Source organism: Heloderma suspectum, chromosome 1 (genome assembly GCF_057233095.1).
Source record: "Heloderma suspectum isolate Gila_16-S chromosome 1, 16-S_ref, whole genome shotgun sequence".
Lineage (NCBI taxonomy): Eukaryota > Metazoa > Chordata > Lepidosauria > Squamata > Helodermatidae > Heloderma > Heloderma suspectum.
Genome location: NC_139458.1, coordinates 76,000,504 through 76,023,525, shown reverse-complemented (window position 1 = coordinate 76,023,525; position 23,022 = coordinate 76,000,504). Strand labels below are relative to the sequence as shown.

General features: G+C 44.8%; 3 protein-coding genes across 3 annotated transcripts; 1 reads left to right on the top strand and 2 right to left on the bottom strand.

The window, feature by feature from the left end:
• Window positions 1-1,163: 1,163 nt before the first annotated feature.
• LOC146357444 (disintegrin and metalloproteinase domain-containing protein 20-like) lies at window positions 1,164-3,398 on the bottom strand. The gene has a single exon (XM_084848075.1). It carries the CDS (start codon window positions 3,396-3,398, stop codon window positions 1,164-1,166), a length of 2,235 nt encoding a protein of 744 aa, XP_084704201.1.
• Window positions 3,399-9,423: 6,025 nt separating this feature from the next.
• Window positions 9,424-11,815, top strand: LOC146357443 (disintegrin and metalloproteinase domain-containing protein 21-like). Its single transcript, XM_084827603.1, has one exon. The coding sequence runs from the start codon at window positions 9,599-9,601 to the stop codon at window positions 11,813-11,815; it is 2,217 nt and encodes a 738-aa protein (XP_084683729.1). The 5' UTR covers window positions 9,424-9,598.
• A 4,881-nt stretch (window positions 11,816-16,696) lies between these two features.
• LOC146357442 (disintegrin and metalloproteinase domain-containing protein 20-like) lies at window positions 16,697-19,088 on the bottom strand. The gene has a single exon (XM_084827590.1). The coding sequence runs from the start codon at window positions 18,911-18,913 to the stop codon at window positions 16,697-16,699; it is 2,217 nt and encodes a 738-aa protein (XP_084683716.1). The 5' UTR covers window positions 18,914-19,088.
• Window positions 19,089-23,022: the final 3,934 nt, after the last annotated feature.

Sequence of the window (23,022 nt, the reverse complement as noted above, 5' to 3'; positions counted from 1 at the left end):
TGAATCCATAGTTTAATTTTAATGTATGTGGGTTAAATACCACTGGTGCGGGGTTGTTGTTGTTTTAAAATCTTTAAGATTACTTGTGCGTATTGTGGGAAAGATTGAAGGCAAAAGGAGAAGGGGACAGCAGAGGATGAGATGGCTAGATAGCATCACCGATGCAATGAATATGGACTTGAGCACGCTCCGGGAGAGAGCGCAGGACAGGAAGGCCTGGCGTGCTATGGTCCATGGGGTCACAAAGAGTCGGACATGACTGAATGACTGAACAACAAATTGTTTTCCATTATATTCCCCCAGTCATTGCCAGACTTCGTCAGAAAACAGCGCTCCCATATATTTTCCCCATTTGTTTCAATCATACTTGAATTCTCAGATTTGAATATTAAGAACTACAAATGAAACCTGCAGCACAGATTGCCCTGTCCCCTGTAGGCTAGAGGGAGGTATTTCTGAGAGTTCGAGGATGGCAATAGCTCCAACATATACCAAATTGTCCTCTCTTGGTAAACTGAATCTACAATAATAAAAGAAGATGTGTGTCTGTCCGTCGGTCAGTGCCATAGTGCCAAGTCCATGGAACCTAGATGCCTGACAATTAGCATGCATACACTAAGGGAACCCTAGGCATGTTTACCTCTGCGTTATTTGGTTTTTAAAATACGTTAATTAATGAAAATATGTCCTTGTGGTTGAAGCTTGCTTCCAGTACCACTTTCAGTCACTAGGGACAGACTTCCATAACCAGTTCATAGCTTTGCAGTTGATACAGGTTTAAGCCAGGAGAGATGGGTAGGCCAAGGGACAGTTATACAGCTTCTCCCTTGCTCCTGCTGTGGGGAAGTCCCCCTCAGGGGAATGCAAAGGACAGACCCTTCCCTCAGGGAGCTATAGGGGTGCACCAAAGCAGGTGCCATGCTCAGGGGTGCCAGCAGGCACAGCTTCATTCAAAGGAGGAAGGCACAATGGCTCCCACTCTGACAGCTGTGTACGTTTGCTTGAAGGCGTCACCATATCAGAATAAGGGCTAGTTCAACCCTTAGGTTCATTCACTAGCATTTTCATAAACCAATAGCTTAGGAGACAATGTCATAAAAAATCAGCTTTAAAAATAATCAAAAGTTTGTAAACTCAAATATATTTTTGCATAATACTGTGATCTACTCTGGGATTCCTTCCTGTTTTGATTTTAAGGGATGGAACCTTTTCCTCAATCTTCTGAAGTGCTGGATCAGTCCATATCTGAAATATACACAAAGGCAAAGCCCAAGAGCAGCAAAAAGGAGAAATAAACTTCCAATTATAGTTCCTGCTATAGCATCTCCATTCTGGGGTGGAGGAGGTCCACTGTCAAGGCTGCCACCGTAGCCTTTATTGAGACAGTCGGGAGGGGCCCAGCCATACTCACAGTGACAATGTTTGTGGGTGTTGCATACTCCCCGATTATGGCACTTTGTGACATCACAATCATACTTCAACAGGGACACATTCATGCACTGCCCATCAATGCACATCATGTCAGTGCCGCAAGGAGTGCCATCTATAACTGCACCGATATCAGCTGTCTCCATCCCACTGTGGTAGTCTGTACCCCAGCATCGCTTATTGCCAATGGACATTTGTACTACAGTATTGTGTTCCTCCAGAGAAGGTACATTACGCACATTATCACACTGGATCCGGCCACACAGGATATTTTCATGGTTGCATTTGTCATAACGTCCTTGTTTAAGGCCACAGTTGCCAAAGCGATCACCTTGAGTATTCATCTCTCTGAAGCAAGTGTTTGAAGCAACTGTTGCTTCCTTGCCAAAGATCATTTTGCACTGCCCACTGTGGGTGGTGCACTTCCCATGATAACAGTATGCACCATCACTGCATGGGGCACCATCTTGCACATGAACATCTTCAGGACACCACTCTGAAATCCCATTGCAGTACTCAGGAAGATCACAGGTGCTGGTCTTCTCTCTGCAAATAGATTGAGCTGGAAGATATTGACAGCTGACACAGCACCGTCCAAAAGCACAAGTGGCACTGGAACGCAACTTACAATTAGGTTGGCAACAGGGGTCCGACTCACATTGAGTTTTTGAACCACAGTCACACTGCTCACCAGTTTCCACTACTTTGTTGCCACAGGATTTGAATTTATACATTTTATCAGGGTCTGGTGGAACTAACAAGCAAGCAGTGTTCCTTTTTGCAAAATACTGCTGATAACTGCAATTGCTAAACTTATCACTGATTGCCTGATGTGCAGCCATAATGCACTTATATTGATTACAAGTACAGTATTGTTCATCATGTTTCATTCCAAGAATGTGTCCTAATTCATGGGCAAATGTGTGAGCAAAAAGGAACAAACTAGAAGTCACAAATGATTCGACAGCAGATGCCCAGTTAATGCTACAAATTGCTCCTACATAAGCTAATCCAAGCGTAGTTCCAAAACGCTTATACACAAATAAGTGACCAGCATCATTCTCTAGCCGTTTAACTAGCGTGTTTTTTCTCCAAATAGTGAAAGTGCCAAGCAAGTCCTCTATGTCATCAGCAATCACAATGAGGTTCTTTTCGGACCATATCTCCAGTCCAGCTATAGTCACAAGAACACCAAGTGGATCATAGAATGAATTTGCAATATGGATAACATCGAGAACTTGAATAGTAACAATAGTTTCATTTTTATCAAAGCTGATATATCGTTGATGTTCGACCACAATTGCAACCTTCACGTACCTAGAGTGTGTCCACCACTCTCCTTCAGATACAGTTTTGGCTGCTACGTTCTCTGTATTCTGGATGAAGTCCTCTTGACGTCTTTGCACTTCCTCTGTTAGCCCACACCGCATGTGGATGGCATCCTCCTTTCCTTCCAAGTGATACACCACATGCTGAAAAGTAGCAGATGCTTGGACAGGTTCAATTTCATAGGTCTTATTTCTGAAACTCAATAGACCCCTGAGTCCTCCTGAGCATGTGCTGAGGGCAACCATAGAGAAATCCTGATCTTGTACAGAGCCATGGTAGAAACAGTCATCCTTAATGAAAGGATAATCCACCTGGAGGTGACCCTTCTTACTATAGGTGAAGACTGGGAAGTGTTTAGGGACAAATCCCTTCCTCTGCCTGAGGTGCACTAGATGACCCTTCCCCTCAATCTGTAGCAGGTAACTGACATCCTGTGGTCTTTGTTGTCCATATCTGGGCATCAGTTTCCTTGGGATGGTCACCTCATAAGAGGCATACCTAAAGCCCAGCAGTTGTATCTGACCTCCAGTCTCTCTCAGGACATTTCCTAAGATCAGCAGAGGCCATTTCTGAGCAGCAGTCCAACAAAGGATGTTCCATAACATCACCAGCACCAGCCATGCTTGTGAGTCATTTTCCATGTAAAGGAAAGAATCCTCCAGAGCACTCTGCTCCGGCTTCCCATCCCAACCACAGAATCCCCTATAGCTGCTGGCAGACCAGAAGCAAGATGGGAAGGAGGCTGCATGTTAGAGAGACAAGGAGGAGGGTTCTGACCCTAGCAACCATTAGTGGGTTTACCTTTGGAATGTGGGCGGGGCTTGGTGAGCCAGGGATGGAACAGAATGGAGGGAGAATGGCAAAGGAAGTGGTAAGAAGTGCAAGAGTGGTGGCTGGCTGAAAAGCGTTACAAGAAGAAGAGTTGGTGTGATGAAAGCTTGAGGAGCAGAGGGCAGGAAATGGAAGGTCATCCAACAAAGAGGCAGTGGCGTGATAGGAGTGTGTGGTATGCATTATTTTTTATTATTATTTTTTATTTATATCCCACCTTTCTTCCATCATGGAACTAAATGTGGCTACATGCGCTTCCCAGGTGGTCTCCCCTCCAAGCACTGACCAGACCCAAACCTGCTTAGCTTCAGCAAGGTGGCTGCCTCATGTGCCTTCAGACTATGCCCTGGGACCGTGTGTGGCACACATTTTTGGGAAGGCTCCTATGGGCTTGTTCTGAATATACTGGGAGTAGATGTTGCTTTCATGGGTTGTGCACAGAGAAAATATTCATCTTGGAACCCACCATGTTGTCTCAGACAGGGAGTTGCTCAGTGCCTCAGATTAACATTGTGCTTCACCCCAGATCTGAGGCAGAAGGTTGCCTTGCTTTGCTGTTGCTGTTGTTGTTGTTGTTGTTGTTGTTGATGTTGTTAAAAGCTTTGCATTCTTTCCTCGGTGGCTACATGGGGAACATCAACACACATGTATAACCTTTCCCAATTTTTCTGAAGAACTGGATGAAATTTGCACATGCAGTAGTCTGTTCTAAATGGATGAAGCCTGACAAATTTCACATAACAGGTGTGGGGTTGTGGTAGGCGCCTTGGCATTTGGGGAGAGTTTCGTTTTTGAAGATTGGTGTTCTTCCCTTTGGGCTTTGTGGGCAATTTGCATGAACCTGAACTATTACTTAGATAAGGGAAGTTCACTGCAAATTTTCAGTAGGATAGGTGCAGGACTTAAGGAGTTATGCATTTTAAAAACTCTATTTGAGGTTTTGTGTTTTTTTTTAAACATTTTGTTTACTGCTCAGTTTGCACCAAAGTCACAGAAACTGCAAAACTGAGCCACACAGGGAAAGTGTTTCAGCCCACTGCCACCAAGTCCTTTCAAAATATTGGGAGAATTGGCTGCAGCAATGCTACGAGTTTTGAGATGGGGGTTGTGGGGGTGTGGAGAGAGTCAGGCATAGAAGATAAAACTCCAGTGTTTCAGTTATGTGTGCAGTAATTGATACCCAGCATTGCCTGATGGTTGGCAAGATATCTTTGCTGGTGCTTTGAATGTGGATTTTTCAGCATTCTGGCTCAGATGGAGAGCCTCCATGGACACCAAAGGCTGTCCTCTCCAGACCATCACCTTCCATGAATACAGGTTGAGAGTGATGAGGGAGATGGCTGGGGCTGGAGCTCTCCTTCCCTGCATGCATTTGCCATATTCTGGATGAGAACGCCTGAAAAGGGCCTGAGCCAAGTGTCAAAGCAGATATTACTTTAAAGTAGGGATGTACATCAGATTCAGACGAAGTCTGAGCAGAAGCAGGTAGTTTCAGTCTGATTCTGTCAGGTCCTGACTTGAAGTGGTCTTCCCTCTGAGATCAAAGTCAAGAAGAGTTCAGTCAAAAGACTATATAGAAATCTGCCCATTGGAAAGAATGCTGGGCAAAATGTCCTTGTTTATACATACAGACTGGCCTGCTTGATCTGTGAGGTGGAGGGGCAGCTGTGAGCGGAGGCTGGAGGCTGCGTAGTCACATCTTCAAGGACTGTCTGCAAAAAGGTAAGACCATATCCCTTGCTGTACGTTACAAAGGGGTCCGTGTGTTCTTGTATTTGTTTTGTAGGAGAAACTTCATCAATGGCAACTATGGAAATTGGTCTTGTGTATGGAGAATAACAGTATCTATATAATGTCTCTGATCACTCAAAGCACTTCACTGGTATAATTTCTAGGGCTGTGCATGGACACCCCCCTGCTTCACTTTGGATGCCGCTTCAGATCTTCTGAAGTGGCCCCACTCCCCTTTGGACTGATTTGGACCACTCCGCTTCAACTCGGATCCAAATGTGAAGTGAGATTCAGATATCCAAATCACTCATTTGTGGGAAAACACAAATGACCATAACTTGTTTTAGTTTTTATGATATGTACATGAAATTTGGAGACATTTCAGCCCCCCCTGGAGGGGACTCCACCTGCCAAATTTCAGACAGTTCGGCCCAGCAGGTTTTGTGGTAGGTGCAGGTAAAATTTGATTTTTTTCCACAAAAACTCTCAAAGCAAAGAGCTAAAAACTTTCATTGTTTCCACAGAAGTGCTTGACATCTGGGCCCCTCTCAGCCTCCCTGGAGGGCAAAGTTCATAAAGGGATAATCAAATCAGGTGTTGAAGCAGCGAGGGGGTCACTATCCCTAAACTCCGCTGTAGGTTTCTTTGAAGTGCAAATAGCGCTACTTTCCTATTCACAGTCAATAACCTCAGAGTCTCTTTGGCTGAATTGCCTGGGAAAACACTGGCTGGTAGGCAGGTAACAAACAAAGACAGCAACCCTGCCAGGTGGGCACACTGACTTGAATGAAGAGTGACAAGAGTTGTCTGCTGGACTGACAGAGGCAGGAAGCAACACAGCAACCCTGCCAGGAGGGCACAGCAGCACCTCGCCCAGCTCTGCCCCTGCCAAGACCCCAAACATGCCTCATATTGGGCTTGCTTGCTTTGCAACACACAGTGTAGCATTGTATTATTTAAATAATAGCTGTTAACATGTAGTCCTTTGCCCACTGTTTTTGGAAATGTGGACTGTGTGTAGTTGTTCACCACACACTGTTTGCTTGTCCACACATCACAAGCACACACACGTGCACATGAGCAAAAGAAAAGCAAACACTACACTACATGCAAAGGAGGGTGGGACTAACTGTAATCCTAACAGAAGAGAAAGGGGTTAGGTTTCTCTTTTGTTGTTGTTTGGGGGAGGGGAAGAGATTAAAAATAGGAAGGGAAGGGGTATAGGAATTGAGAAGGGGAGGTGGAAGGGAGCCAAGAACAAGGGAAAGTGTGTGTGTGTGTGTAATCTAGGCAGAATCAAAGTAAGGGCAAACTAATGATTGAGAGAGAATTGAAAAGGTGTGTGGGGGGGAGATAAGCAAGTACAGTGCAATTGTCTGGATTTTTAAATGAACAAACAAGAAGAATGATCGGTAAACCTATTACAGAAGGGTGGGTAGGGAGACACTAACATAGCTGTCATCACACGGGAAGAAAGTAAAACAAGGATCCATGAAATCAAAAAGGGATCTCCATGATTTCATACAATTTTTAAAGGGAAGACCCCCCCAAACTACTATCCAGTCACAGAGCACATCTGCCTCCACAGACTGAACCAGAAAAATCACAGATCCATCACTCATGGGCGCAGCCACAGCGCAAAAACAGGGATCCAGGCATGTTTTTGCACCATGGCTGTGCCTATGAGTGGTGGATCCATGACTTTTCTGGTTCCGTCCATGGAAGCTGATGTGCTCTGTGATTGCATGGTGGCTTGGGGGATTTGCTCTATAAAGATCACACAAAATCAAGAGGATCCCTGCCAAGGATCCATGTTTTTGTGCTGTGGCTGTGCCCATGAGCGGCAAATCTGTGATTTTTCTGGTTCTGTCCACAGAGGCAGATGTGCTCTGTGATTGGGTGGTGGTTTTGTGGGTCTTCCCTTTAAAAATCATATAAAGTCATGAGGATCCCTTTTTGATTTTATGGATCCTCGTTTTACCCAGTCCCCTTAGCACACACTTTCTTCTTGGCTTCGTTCTGCCAAAGGAGAGTGGGAAGGGTTAAGGCTTCCTCTGCCATGCCTGGCAGAGACTGGTGTAGTTGTTCTTGGTGGCTGCAGCAAAGGCAGGATAGGACTGGAGTGGACAGAAAAATGCCATGGAGCTTAGCTCCCATCCCAACTTGCTGCCGTCGCCGCCGCCACCATCATTACACACAGTGGCAGCTTGTCAGGGCAGTGGGAGGCTGCTAAATTATCAGGCGGCTCAAGCACCCCAATGGATCATCTTACCCCCCCCAGGGTATGTGCACCCCATTTTGGAGACCACTGCTCTAGCCAAATAAGGTTCAGACAGCCCTCTCCTGTCCAGTAACACCACCTCTCTCACAATGAGCAAAAGGAGGCTGACTCACAGCAAAGCTCACTCCCGCCGCCTCTGCCTCCTCCTCTCCCCTTCCCCTGCCCCTCCGCGGTGGCTGGATCTCTCTCAAATTGATACATTTGGCATATCCATGTCTGCTCCCTTCCTCTCCCTCCTGTTCCTCTGTGTGATCTTTCAGAAGTTGATACACTTTGGAGACAGCCTATTTGGGCTGCTCAGAAGGCATAAGAAGAGTCCAAATATACAAGGCAGACCGAGGCGCCTCATAGGTGACCCCCTTCGGCTCAGGACGCCTTGGTACTGTTCTCATCAGCTTCGTAGCAAGACCAGGCATCTCCAAATCAACCCACTTCACCTTGTTATTCGGGCTTTGGACTGAATTGGTGCACAGCCCCGCTAATTTCATTGACCATGATAAAAGTAGTGTAATATAGATTACCTGGGGAAATTGAATTAAGCAACATCAGGTTGGCTACATGTTAAGTTCATACGGAGGTTCATAGCTTTGAAATAAGGGGACATAATATAAGTTCATACATAATAAGTTCATAGCTTTGATATAAGGAGACATCCCTTCTTCCTCTTTGGGGGAATTTGCCAAAGGAATGTTATCTCCTGGCCTAAGGATGCTAACTTTCTTTACAAAAACATAAATAAACAGAAGATGTATCAGATCTCATGTGATAATGAGGTGAGAAGTGACTGTATCAGGCGTCATTTGCTAGAGATGAATACCTTTGAAAAATACATGCCGGGGGAGTGTCAGTGACGGGCTTTTGTTTTGTTAGCCAAAAGCGTGCATAAACACAGAAAACTATGTGTGTGTGTTGTACACTACAACTATTGCAGTGATGTGTGCTATGCATGGGCAAAAGAAAGAAATTAGCCCCAACAACTCCAAAACTCCATAGCTGCCACTGCCTCAAAGTACACTTTGTTTCCTGCAAAATGCAGCGAGGATGGAAGACTGAAGGCCAGCAGTGCCTTGGCAGGTCCCCTTGAGCCCTAACATTCCAAGAAATTAAGAACAAAACAGAAAAACCAGAGCTGTGAAATTACATGGTGAGGGGCAAGGGAAGGAAATGGGGATCACAACTACAAGGGGAGCACAAGTTCTCCTGGAGAGCAGAAAAGAACCTGCTTCAACCTAAAAAAGGTGTGGGGGGGTTAACCTTAGATGACGGAAGAGGTTCACCCCCACCCTAAGAATAAAAGGGAATTCAGATCAACCTCAGGTTCTTGCCATGGGTGCCGAGTGCAAGAGTAGTTATGCGTATATGCTCTAGCTAGAGGTCCCTACCTTTTGCGAAGGCTGACAACAGGTAATTGTTTTACCAGCAAAGACAGTGCTTTTTTTCACATGGTGCTTCACTCCAGCCATGTCTATGGCTGGTCAGATGGAAGGATGTGCCCATACTGGCTAGTTCGCCATCAGAGCTATCTGCAGAGGGAGGCCTTCGCACACATCCGGAGGTTTCACGCCTATTGCACATGAACAGTAAATCGCCTCCTCGTTCTACACCAAAGGAAGGGCCAGCACCAGCAGCTCTCTTTGTGCCCTCTGTATCCTTGGTTCTACATGGAACATCTTACCAAGGCATATTGAATTTTTGTGACAAGGTATTAGGAGTATACCTAAAAGCAACAGTGAGGCTGAGCTCCTCGGTAATTAGTTCCCAACTTTGGAAGCCCATTTAGCCAGCCACTTCTGAGGGACCATTTCATCCCCACCTTTGCTCTGCCATTCTGTTCCATTCTTGATCCTCCAAGCTCCTCCCCCATTCCAAAGGAAGCCCATAGACTGTTGCTATGTACAGAATCCTCCTCCTCCCCCACTTCTAACTGCAGAAAGCCTCTTTCCTGTCTCGTTCCTAGCTTGTCAACAGCTGCAAGGAGGCTTCCCTTTTGGGGACGAGATGCCAGTGGATGTACACTGGAGGAAAATGACTAGCAGTCTCTTTTGGCTACTCATGATGTTCTTGAGAAATATCCCAGCTGACACAGCTGCTCATAAACTGCCTCAGGGTTTTAAGTATGCTTCATACGAGGTGACCATCCCAAGGAAACTGACCCCCAGATATGGACAACGAGATTCTCGGGATGTCACTTACCTGCTACAGATTGAGGGGAAGGGCCACATGGTGCACCTCAGTCAGAAGAAGGGATTTGTCCCTAAACACTTCCCCGTCTTCACCTATAGTAAGGAGGGGGAACTCCAGGTAGACTATCCGTTCGTCAGGGATGACTGTTTCTACCATGGCTTTGTACAGGGCAAGGCCCCCTCTCTGGTCACCCTCAGCACTTGCTCAGGGGGACTCAGGGGTCTGCTGAGATTAGAAAATGAGACCTATGAAATTGAACCTGTCCAGGCATCTGCTACCTTTCAGCATGTGGTGTATCGGTTGGAAGAGAAGGAGGGTGCTGTCCGCATGAGGTGTGGGCTAACGGAGGAAGAGCAAAGTCGTCAAAAAGCCATGATTCAGAACGCAGATGATGTAGCAACCAACATTGTTTCTGGAAGACAGTGGTGGTCACACATCAGGTATGCAGAGCTCGCCATTGTAGTTGAACATGAACGATATGTGCAGTTTGGCAAAAATGAAACTTTTATCGCTATACAGGTTCTGAATGTCCTCCATATTGCAAATTCGATGTATGAGTCACTTTCTCTTCAGCTGTCTGTAGCTGGTCTGGAGATCTGGTCAGAAAAGAACCTAATAAAAATTTCTAACGACATAGATGACACACTTACAGCTTTCAATACTTGGAGAACAGTTTCATTACTCAAACGTCTAGAGAATGATGCTAGTCACTTATTTGTATATAAGAGTTATGGATCTACACTTGGATTAGGATACGTAGGAACAATTTGTTCTAATTCAGCATCCGCTGTTGAGTCATATATGACTTCCAGTTTATTCCATTTTTCTAACACATTTGCTCATGAACTAGGACATGTACTTGGCATGTATCATGATGAAAAATACTGTAATTGTGGTAAAAAAGACTGCATTATGGCTGCATATCACGCAACCACTGATAAGTTTAGCAATTGCAGTTATCAGCAGTATTTTGAAAACAGGAACTCCCCTTGCTTGTTAATTCCACCAGACCCTGATAAAATGTATCAGCTCAAGTCCTGTGGCAACAAAGTAGTAGAAAATGGAGAGCAATGTGACTGTGGGTCACAAGCTGAATGTGAGTCGGATCCGTGTTGTCAGTCTAATTGTAAGTTGCGTTCAGGCTCCGCTTGTGCTCTTGGACGGTGCTGCGCCAAGTGTCAGTACCTTCCAGCCCGATCCATTTGCAGAGGGAAGACTGGCATCTGCGATCTTCCTGAGTACTGCAATGGGACTTCAGAGAGGTGTCCTGAAGATGTTCATGTGCAAGATGGTGCCCCATGCAGTGATGGCGCATACTGTTATCATGGGAAGTGCACTACTCACAATCGGCAGTGCAAAATGATCTTTGGCAAGGAAGCAACAGTTGCTTCAAAGACTTGCTTCGGAGAGATGAATGCTCAAGGTGATCGCTTTGGCAACTGTGGCCTTAAACACGGAACTTATAACAAATGTACAGCTAAGAATATCCTGTGTGGCCGAATCCAGTGTGAAAACATTGATAACTTGCCTTCTTTGGAGGACCACAGTACCGTACTTCAAACGGCCATTGGCAAGAGGCAGTGCTGGAGTACAGAACACCATAGTGGAATGAAGACAGTTGACATTGGAGCAGTGAGAGATGGCACTCCTTGCGGGACTGACATGATGTGTATTGATGGAAAATGCATGAATGTCTCCCTGTTGAAGTATGATTGTAATGTCACAAAGTGCCATAATCGGGGAGTATGCAACACCTACAAACATTGTCACTGTGTTTATGGCTGGGAGCCTCCGGACTGTGTAAATAAAGGCTATGGTGGCAGCATTGACAGTGGGCCTCCTCCACCCCAGAAGCGTGCCATGGGTTTTTCCAGGGGAGCAATTATTGCAGGAACTGTGTATTTCCTTGTTGCTGCTGCTGTTAATGTTGGTCTGGGTGTGTACTACAGGAAGGGACTAATACAGCAGTTTAGAAGACTTAGAGCAAGATTCCATCCAGCTAATTCAAACCAGGAAGGAACTCCACAGTAGATCACAAAAGTGAACAATGAAGGATGTGCCAAAGATGTACCCATGAAATATTGGAGATTATTATGCAGAAATTCATTTGCGTGTGCAAGTTTCAATCATTATTTTTATGTGTTATTTTAATGAAATTTGTTTCCAAGTGTTGAGTTTATTAAAAGGGAATTTGCTATATGTTGAAAGTGTCTCTATCCGATAGCTCACAGAAATCTCTGTCTTTCGCTCATTGGGGGAAAGACATTGTCCTCTGAAATGGAGGACTATATGCTCAGAGAAAAAGCCTGTCACCAAATCAAGAGTTTATTCCTATCAAGACCTATGTAAGCAGTGATGTTGTTAGACTCAATGAGTTCCTATAGTCAAGTTGTGCTAGCTGTTCAGGGATAACCTTGCAATTAAATCCCTTGGTGGTAGCAGAACACAAAGCTATCTCAGTGATTTGATGTCATTGTAGCAAAGGCATAGCAAAAGAGATACTGATAACCATGGAAGCAAAAACATTCATGATATAATGACAAAATATATAAAAAATCTATAACAATACTAATTATAACTTTGAACTACAAAAGACAAAAGTTATACACTGAAAGTACAAATCCCAGTACATGTAGGACATACCAAAATCTACACTACAGGGATGTAATGTTACTCAGAATTCCATCAGTGCAGATGAAATCTCTTAATGTTCTGAATCATTCCTTTTTGATTAAATCCCAGTGGAATCCAGTCATAAACAGTCATAAAAAATATAACAGCAGAGAAAACCTCCATCAATTTCCTCTATTTGTAAAGAAGTGACAATGGAGTGTGATTACAAGTAAGCGATACATATATTCATAGTGTATAGTTAATGTGAAGCTCCAAAGTTCTACTGATAGCAGCCGTCTTGTACAGTCCTTCCAAGGTCCAAAGTCCTATTGATAGCAGGTGTCTTGTACTGTCTTTAAGATCCAAGCAAGACAGCCATGTTTGGATCTCCCTTTTTTTTAATATGAAAGTGACAAGATCCCCCCAAGTTGGATCTATTTATTATTTATTTTAGAATATTTATTCTAAATATTATTTATTCCCTCCCCCTGTGGTTTTTGGGTCAATTTGTGGCATGAATACTAGAGGTATGAAAGGGAGAGACAAAGTTGCAGAATGTAAAAGAATAAAGTTTTATTCCTGGGAGTAGCTTCCCCTGAAGCCAACAGAACCAATGCCAGTCCAGAACAAGGCTTCAGGGGAAGCTACTTTGTCTCTCATTTTCACTATGTGACTTTTGATGTTCTCCAGTTTTATTCCTTGGAGTAGCGTCCCTCTAAAGCCAACAGAATCAATGACAGTCCAGAACAAGGTTTTGTTTCAGATTCCTGCTTAGGGGCACACCAGAATTTATGTCTCCAAATAGCATGTTTTGTTTTGTTTCCCTACATGTTGCAGGGTGGGGGGAAGCGAGTGCAGCTGAGTGACTGAGAAATCCACTTTCTAATGCTAGGGCAACTTTTACCAGAGGCCCCAATCACTCTGCTTTGAAGGGAGGTAAGGGTGGTACTGTGAGATGGTAATTCTTCCAACAACACCACACATAACTATGAAGAAGCAAACTGATTTTCAAGCTTAGTCCCTAACCCTTGCATCTGTCCTTCCGTATCTTAGCAGGTTTCTTGCTTAGGGACACCTCTAGGATGTATGCCACACATTGACCAAAAAATTACAGAGGGAGGGAAGGAGAAGCAAATCATGTGCTCCCCCCCAAATTGGAGAGTTCCCCTTCCAGATGAACTGCTAGACCTATCTTTCTGAAACTTGGCAGGTGTGTTCTTTATGAAGAATGCTAGGTTTCCTGTAATTTTCAGAGCAGTATTCCACAAGCAACATAGGGGACTTAGCATGTCCACTCAAATTGTCAAGGTGGCTCTTGCAGACACCCCATTCCCCACCCCGTGGCTATCATTCATAAATTTGACAGACTTGTCCCCTCAGTACAGATAACAATTCCTCAATTTTCATCCAATTTTGCCAAGAAATATAAAAGTTATCAGCCATTTTAAAAATAAATCAAAATATAAAGGCACATAGTATGAAGAGCCTGCACTTTTGACACTGGGCAGATGTAATCCCCACCTAAGGGATTGCTGTGTCTTCAATTATCATCCAGTTCTGACCAAGAGAAAAAAGTTATAGCCAATTTTGGATTCCCCATGCTAGTCAATAGGAAGCAGAAAGCCTTGGTTTTCTGAACCTGGCTTGGGCTTCAACTGAGCTGAAGAAGGCCATCTCTAAATTGGTCTGAGGAGAAGGAGACCATTTCCCCAAGTACTGAATTGGACTCTGGGTCAAAGCGAGAGGTGGATGTACACCTCTACTTTAAAAACATAGCCAGCATTTACATCCTTTCTTCTTTTTTACTTTAGTGTAAGTGCAGGGCCCCCAATCTGGATTGCCTAGTGTGAGGCAGAGGGCAGCTTTGACCTTTTCTCCCTGCTATGGGCCCAATCCAGGTTGTCCCCCAGACCTGCAATTTCTATTGCAAAATAGTGATCTAATTGCTTTAATGGATCACTATTTGGCGCCATTAATTGCAGGTGGGGGCAGGCCCATTATGGACTGGCCCATGGCAGGGGGAAGGGTTAATGGATTGAGATTAAGGTCTCAATCCAGATTGGGGGCTATGTGCTTACATTAAGAGTATGAAAGAACAAAAGCAGCTACATCCTTAAAGTCATGTCTGCTTTGGCCCCAAGTTCCACACCGTGGATTTGGCCATCATTATTGCTGGGAAGGAAGCTGAAAGGAGAAGTCAGCAGAGAGGCAGGGACACCTGCTTGAGGAGAAGGTGTTCAGGAGTTACCAGGGCAGTGGAATGTGTGTTGAAAAGGAGGCTGAGCCAAGATCCACTCCCTGTGAAGATCTGTTAACTCTTGACGGATCCCTGCCAGCCAGGCCATGGACACCCTTTTCCAGCAATGGCCATTATTCTGTTAAAAGACAGAACTTAAGCGATCCAGCAAAGTTCAGTTCTCTAACAATGCCAAAAATACCAGCATACTTTAGTTTAAAGCACTTACTGCCAGTAACAAAACTTTAGGAGAGCCATTTCAGCCATTTAGAATGCGGGGGGAGGGGGAACTGTGCAAAAGCCAGGCAACCACCAATCTGTTGACAATGGGTGGCCAGGGAAAGGGGGCTCGGGCATCTGGGGAATGCCAGAGGGACAGGTTGGAATCCTAGGAGGGTTGGATTTGGTCCTGGGGCCTGAGATTCCCCACCCTTGACCTAAACAATGTCTCTTTCTAGTGCTTCCTAGATGCAGCGCATGTTTTCCACTCAGCTGTCAGTACTCAGGTAGCATTTGGCTGACTCCATTTTAATCCCCTCAAAATGATGTGAGTGGCAATTTTAGAAGCTCTATCAATCAATCAATCAATCAATCACACTTCTATACTGCCCAATAGCCAAAGCACTCCTTTTCCATTTTTATGTGATTGGCAACTCCACATGAACTGATTGCCAGTAAAATACTTGCAACTGCCTTGGTTAGTTCAGGCAATAAGCATGTGATGAAGGGTAAAATCCCTTCTACCTATCGAAATACTCGAATGATTGTCTCCCCCTGTATAGAACCATTAGACCCCTGCAATCTTCCAGAGAGGCCTTACTGTCTGTGCCACACCCTGAAGAGCCCCATCTAGGAGACAGATGTTTTGTTTTGTAATTTGTTGTGAACTGTTTCAGGATTTTAAAATGGGAAGTAGTACATAAATATTCTAAAATAAATAATAAACAGATCCAATTTGGGGGATCTTGAGACTTTCCCGTTTAAAAAATAATAATTGAGAGATCCAAACATGGGCCGCTTGCTTGGCTCTTAGAGACTGTACAAGACGTCTCCTGCCAGTAGAACTTCAGAGCTTCGCAATAACGATACACTATGGATATATGTATTGCTTACTTGTAATCACACTCCATTGTTACTTATTTACAAACAGAGGAAACTGATGGTATTTTTCTTGCTGTTGTATGTTTCATGGCTCTTTGTAGCCCAGAATAAATTAATGCATTGACCTTCCATTAGGATTTATTCAAAAGGAATGATTCAGAACATTATGAGATTTCATCTGCGCTGATGGAATGTTGAGAAACGTTATGCCCCTATTGTACTGCAGATTTTGATATGTGCTACATGTATTATGGGATTTGGGATTTCAGTGTATAATTTCTGTCTTTTGTAGTTTAGGGTGCAATCCTACACATGTTTAAACAGACAAAAGTCCTACAACTCCTAGCATTCCCCAGTCAGCAATAGGCTGGGCTTGTAGGACTTTTCTCTGTCTAAACATGCATAGGATTGCACCCTTGAAGTTATAATTAGTATTGTTATAGATGATTGTATAGTTTGTCATTATATCATGAATGTTTTTGCTTCTACGGTTATCAGTATCTTTTTTGCAATGCCTTTGCTACAATGATATCAAATCACTGAGATAGCAAAACTACTGTTCCACTACCATTATTGAATGTGATTGCAAGTTTATCCCTAAACAGCTAGCACAATTTGAGTATAAGAACTCATTTATTCAAACAATGCCACCACTTATGTAGGTTTTGATGGGAATAAACTCAGATTTGTGGACAGGCTATTTCTCGGAGCTTATAGTCCTCCAGAGGACAATGTCTTTCCCCAAGTGAATTAAGGCAGAGATTTCTGTGAGCTATCAGATAGAGACAGTTTCAACATATAGCAAATTCCTTATAAATGAACCCAAAGTTTGGAAACACATTTCATTAAAAGTACATTTAAAAATTATCAAAACTTGCACACTCAAATGAATTTATGCATAATAATCTCTATTATTTCATGGGTACATCTTTGGCACATCCTTCATTGTTCACTTTTGTGATCTACTGTGGAGTTCCTTCCTGGTTTGAATTAGCTGGATGGAATCTTGCCCTCAATCTTCTAAACTGGTGCATTAGTCCCTTCCTGTAGTACACACCCAGGCCAACATTAACAGCAGCAGCAACAAGGAAATACACAGTTCCTGCAATAATTGCTCCTCTGGTAAAACTCATGGCTCGCTTCTGGGGTGGAGGAGGCCCACTGTCAATGCTGCCACCGTAGCCTTTATTTACACAGTCCGGAGGCTCCCAGCCATCATCACAGTGACAATGTTTGTGGGTGTTGCATACTCCCCGATTATGGCACTTCGTGACATTACAATCATACTTCAACAGGGAGACATTCATGCACTGCCCATCAATACACATCATCTCAGTGCCACAAGGAGTGCCATCTATGACTGCACCGATATCAGCAATTCCCATTCCACTGTGGTAGTCTGTACCCCAGCACTGCTTGTTGGCAATGGCCGTTTGAAGTACGGTACTGTGGTCCTCCAAAGAAGGCAAGTTATCAATGTTTTCACACTGGATTCGGCCACACAGGATATTCTTAGCTGTACATTTGTTATAAGTTCCGTGTTTAAGGCCACAGTTGCCAAAGCGATCACCTTGAGCATTCATCTCTCCGAAGCAAGTCTTTGAAGCAACTGTTGCTTCCTTGCCAAAGATCATTTTGCACTGCCGATTGTGAGTAGTGCACTTCCCATGATAACAGTATGCGCCATCACTGCATGGGGCACCATCTTGCACATGAACATCTTCAGGACACCTCTCTGAAGTCCCATTGCAGTACTCAGGAAGATCGCAGATGCCAGTCTTCCCTCTGCAAATGGATCGGGCTGGAAGGTACTGACACTTGGCGCAGCACCGTCCAAGAGCACAAGCGGAGCCTGAACGCAACTTACAATTAGACTGACAACACGGATCCGACTCACATTCAGCTTGTGTCCCACAGTCACATTGCTCTCCATTTTCTACTACTTTGTTGCCACAGGACTTGAGCTGATACATTTTATCAGGGTCTGGTGGAATTAACAAGCAAGGGGAGTTCCTGTTTTCAAAATACTGCTGATAACTGCAGTTGCTAAATTTATCAGTGGTTGCATGATATGCAGCCATAATGCAGTCTTTTTTACCACAATTACAGTATTTTTTATCATGATACATGCCAAGTATATGTCCTAGTTCATGAGCAAATGTGTTAGAAAAATGGAACAAACTGGAAGTCATATATGACTCAACAGCGGATGCTGAATTAAAACAAATTGTTCCTACATATCCTAATCCAAGTGTAGATCCGTAACTCTTATATACAAATAAGTGACTAGCATCATTCTCTAGACGTTTGAGTAATGAATTTGTTTTCCAAGTATTGAAAGCTGTAAGTGTGTCATCTATGGTGTCAGAAATTTTTATGTGGTTCTTTTCTGACCAGATTTCCAGACCAGCTACAGACAGCTGAAGAGAAAGTGGCTCATACATCGAATTTGCAATATGGAGGACATTCAGAACCTGTATTGCGATAAAAGTTTCATTTTTGCCAAACTGCACATATCGTTCATGTTCAACTACAATGGCGAGCTCTGCATACCTGATGTGTGACCACCACTGTCTTCCAGAAACAATGTTAGTTGCTATATCATCTGCGTTCTGAATCATGGCTTTTTGACGACTTTGCTCTTCCTCCGTTAGCCCACACCTCATGCGGACAGCACCCTCCTTCTCTTCCAACCGATACACCACATGCTGAAAGGTAGCAGATGCCTGGACAGGTTCAATTTCATAGGTCTCATTTTCTAATCTCAGCAGACCCCTGAGTCCCCCTGAGCAAGTGCTGAGGGTGACCAGAGAGGGGGCCTTGCCCTGTACAAAGCCATGGTAGAAACAGTCATCCCTGACGAACGGATAGTCTACCTGGAGTTCCCCCTCCTTACTATAGGTGAAGACAGGGAAGTGTTTAGGGACAAATCCCTTCTTCTGACTGAGGTGCACCATGTGGCCCTTCCCCTCAATCTGTAGCAGGTAAGTGACATCCTGTGGTTCCCATTGGCCATATCTGGGGGTCAGTTTCCTTGGGATGGTGACCTCGTATGAAGCATACTTAAAACCCTGAGGCAGTTTATGAGCAGCTGTGTCAGCTGGGATATTTCTCAAGAACATCGTGAGTAGCCAAAAGAGACTGCTAGTCATTTTCCTCCAGTGTACATCCACTGGCATCTCGTCCCCAAAAGGGAAGCCTCCTTGCAGCTGTTGACAAGCTAGGAACGAGACGGGAAAGAGGCTTTCTGCAGTTAGAAGTGGGGGAGGAGGAGGATTCTGTACATAGCAACAGTCTATGGGCTTCCTTTGGAATGGGGGAGGAGCTTGGAGGATCAAGAATGGAACAGAACGGCAGAGCAAAGGTGGGGATGAAATGGTCCCTCAGAAGTGGCTGGCTAAACGGGCTTCCAAAGTTGGGAACTAATTACCGAGGAGCTCAGCCTCACTGTTGCTTTTAGCATTTGTCTAGTCACTTCTTCCCTCATTATCACATGAGATCTGATACATCTCCTGTTTATATACGTTTTTTGTACAGAAAGTTAGCACCCTGAGGCCAGGCCATAACATGCCTTTGGGACTGGCAAATGCCCCCAAAGAGGAAGAAGGGATGTCTCCTTATATCAAAGCTATGAACTTATTATGTATGAACTTATATTATGTCCCCTTATTTCAAAGCTATGAACCTGCGTATGAACTTAACATGTAGCCAACCTGATACTGCTTAACTCCATTTCCCCAGGCAACCTGTGTTACACCACTTTTATCATGGTGAAGGAAATTATATAAGTAAAGTGCTTTGAGCAGTCAGAAACCTTATATCAGTACTGTTATTCTCCATACTCAAGACCAGTTTCCATAGTTACCATTGATGAAGTTTCTCCTACAAAACAAATACAAGAACACACGGACACTTTGGAACGTACAGCAATAGATATGGTCTTCCCTTTTTGCAGACAGTCCTTGAAGATGTGACTACGCAGCCTCCAGCCTCCGCTCACAGCTGCCCCTCCACCTCACAGATCAAGCAGGCCAGTCTGTATGTATAAAGACATTTTGCCCAGCATTCTGTCCGATAGCAGATTTCCATATAGTCTTTTTACTGAACTCTTCCATGTGGTGTATCACTTTTTCCCCATTGACCCTGTTGTCAAGGCAGTAAGTCTGCCCTGGGTCATTGTACCATTTTCAGTCTGTTACTACCCTAGCTTGATCACAGAAACATGGCCGTACAGGGGAGCGTGCTTGCGTGTGCAGCTTCACATAGCCTCAGGCATGGAATCTGCGCATTGTACACTGTGCTCCTGCGCAAAGCCTTTCAGCAGTAGAATAGTCTCCACATCACACAGAACACAGGCATCGCAGGAGCCCTGTGCAGAATGCGGTTGCCAGCTCTGAAGCGATTCCTGGAGAAGGACACAACACGCACGCCACTGCAGGCTGGAGGCTCCAATGCCGGTGGAGCAGTGGATCTGCTCCGGGTTTCAGTCAGAACCACTGCAAAGCACCTTGGGCAGCTCCTCCAGAGTTCTGGCTGGTTCTGACTGAAACCTGGAGCAGATTCACCACCCCACTGACATCAGAACCAGCAGCCTCCACACACACACACACACACACACACACACACACACAGTTTTACTCAGTGATTCCATCCAGGGTTTCAGTCAGAACCAGCCAGATCTCTAAAGGAGCAATTCAAGGTGCTGAGTCCTATCCCCAAGATGGGTTCAGCACCTTGGATAGCTCCTTCAGAGTTGGTTCTGACTGAAAACCAGGATGGAATCACAGACCCACTGAAACTGGAGCCACCAGCGTCCACAGATTTCACTCAACCCAAACTATTAAGATCTCCAGGATTGCTTTCAGTAATCTCCCGCTGATTCCTGGAGACTACAGGTGAATCCTGGAGGGGTGGCAACAGTAGGGCATGCATGAAGTCAAATTATAAGAATATCTGAGCATCAAGAAAGTATTATTAAACTCTTCAGATCCCTGCACAATAATGTAGCTAGGGGTTTTCACAGGGGTTTTGTGAGGATAAACGAGGGCTGACGAATGAAATTCCTGCCGCGTGGAGCTCCTTGGGGGGAAGGAACACAAATGTGTGCATAATGCCTTGGTGGGACGGAGGGCACACTGGGGTACAAATCTGAACATCATACTAGGCCAGGCCTACCTTGTCACACCACGGAGCCGGTTAGAGAGGCCAGGCCACTTGCAAAAGGAGGGGGAACCTGCTCTTTAGAAGGGCACCGTTCCTTCCTAATGTGGCAATTGGCCCTTCTATGGCCCTGCCCTAGCAGAGAAAAGTCAGCCGGTTGGAGGGAAGTGGTATCGAAGAGGTATCCAAGGGGCAGAGCATCCTCTAGACTCACTAGATTTATGTGGCTGGCTGAAAATTGCCTTACAACTGCTGGCAGCCATTGGCTAAAAGCTCTGATGATTCCCGAAGAGGGGGCGTCCAAACGTGAAAGGGGTAACTGGGCCCTCCTTGTACTGAGTAAGGGAGTCTTGCCATGTGAGCCTGCAGTGTGCAGGCCCTCTCCCTTGCCCGGACAGTAGCAGGGGCCTGAATGACCAGGCAGCTTGAAAGCAGTGGTGCAGACCTGAGAGAGGAGCGATGGGGCTGGGCAACCAAAAGAAAGCCAGGCTTAACTGGTCAGCCACTTAGCCTAGGCCCCACAGAACTCTTTCACTGCTTAATTGTATGCAATCACATCTTTAAACAACTGTCTTTCTCCTAAGTGGGGGGAGCCCTATTTGGCCCTGTGAAGGAGCCTCCACTGCGTTGGGGGTCACCGTGGTGCAGCTTCCATAACCCACAAGAAATCAGCTATCTAACAGTGGCTCGAATGCAGTGGTGTCATGAACCAACCATACTCATCGCCTGGTATTTCCAAGCCTGTCATATTACAGGCAAATTTCTGGCAAAATATAGACAACTACGAGACAAGTCCAAATTCGAAACAAATCAGACAACTCAAAAAGCTGATTAGTAAAATATATACATATATTTTATTGACAGATTATAACGAAATGGGACAAACACAGATCTCTTAGAAAGAAAGGTGGAAGAAGGATCCAAACACATGAACAAGAACAGCCCTGGATCTTTAATAATATATCAGCCAACATAATGGATACAAATTTAAGGAATTTTTTTAAAAAAATGATTTCTCAGTGACACCCTCATATAGGGGTAGGCAACGTTTTGGTGCCCGTGGGCACATTTGGCAATTTGAGAAATGTGGGCCTGTGCACAAAATGGCTGCCATGGGAGATCTGGCTATTCACAAATGGCAAGTAACTTGCCCCAAAGACTGAGTACAAGGCAGGGGTGGGCCTGAGCCCCAATACACTAAACAACTCATTTGAACCCACTACTTTCAGCACCAACAGAAACCTGTTTCACAGACAGCAAACTCTTTGTCTCTCCCCACCCCACCTGCCAGACAACTCATCCCGCCCCCGCTTCTCTTTTTCTCTCTCATTCTGAATCACCACCCATAGACTCTCTCTCTCTCCGACACACACACCCACGCACCCTCATCCATCCATCCATCCATCCATCCATCTTTTGTCCATTCACACACTCACACACCATATATCCACCATGCATGCATACATAAGTTAAAGTTTGACTTTGTTTGAGCTATCTGTCTATAGTTCAGTACTTCGTGAGCATTTAGGTGCCTGTTTACCATCTATAGCAAATAAAGTACTTCTAAACAAAGTGTACACTTTGGATTGTTTTGTGGATTGCAATCTTGGTTTTGTACTAACAAGAATTAGTACAGGAAAATCTTTTTTGATCCATTTATTATTTTTATTAGAAATATACCTATAGCATTACATGATAACTTGCATATCAAAACATTTCTGTTGTTATACAGAGCATTGCTAAAGGTACTTAGATCTTAGGGAGCAATCCTATGGCCCCCTAGACACTGTCTAGAGGGCTATAGGATTTTTTGGTTTCTGGGAACCAAGGTTGGAGCCAAGGCGCCAAACAGCTCCCAGAGACTGTGCTCCCTGTCCCCTCCTCCACCCCCTCATAGCCAGTGCGGTTCTCTCCGCACTGGCTACGTCTCAGCACTCGGAAATGGAGCATGGAGACGGGGAAAAGGAGGCGGTCCTGGGGGTGGGGAGGGGAGGAGACCGCGCAAGATGCATTGCACAGCTTCCTCTGTGCCGCACAACCTCCTTCCTCCCCCTCCCTGAAGCTGCAGCCAGATAGCCAGAATCAGCTGTCTAGCCCAAGATGCAGAGCGGCCGAAGCATGAAGGCGA

Bases quoted from the DNA above. Each gene is read 5' to 3' on its own strand.
- LOC146357444 (XM_084848075.1), bottom strand. From the start codon at position 3,398: ATGGAAAATGACTCACAAGCATGGCTGGTGCTGGTGATGTTATGGAAC.
- LOC146357443 (XM_084827603.1), top strand. From the start codon at position 9,599: ATGCCAGTGGATGTACACTGGAGGAAAATGACTAGCAGTCTCTTTTGG.
- LOC146357442 (XM_084827590.1), bottom strand. From the start codon at position 18,913: ATGCCAGTGGATGTACACTGGAGGAAAATGACTAGCAGTCTCTTTTGG.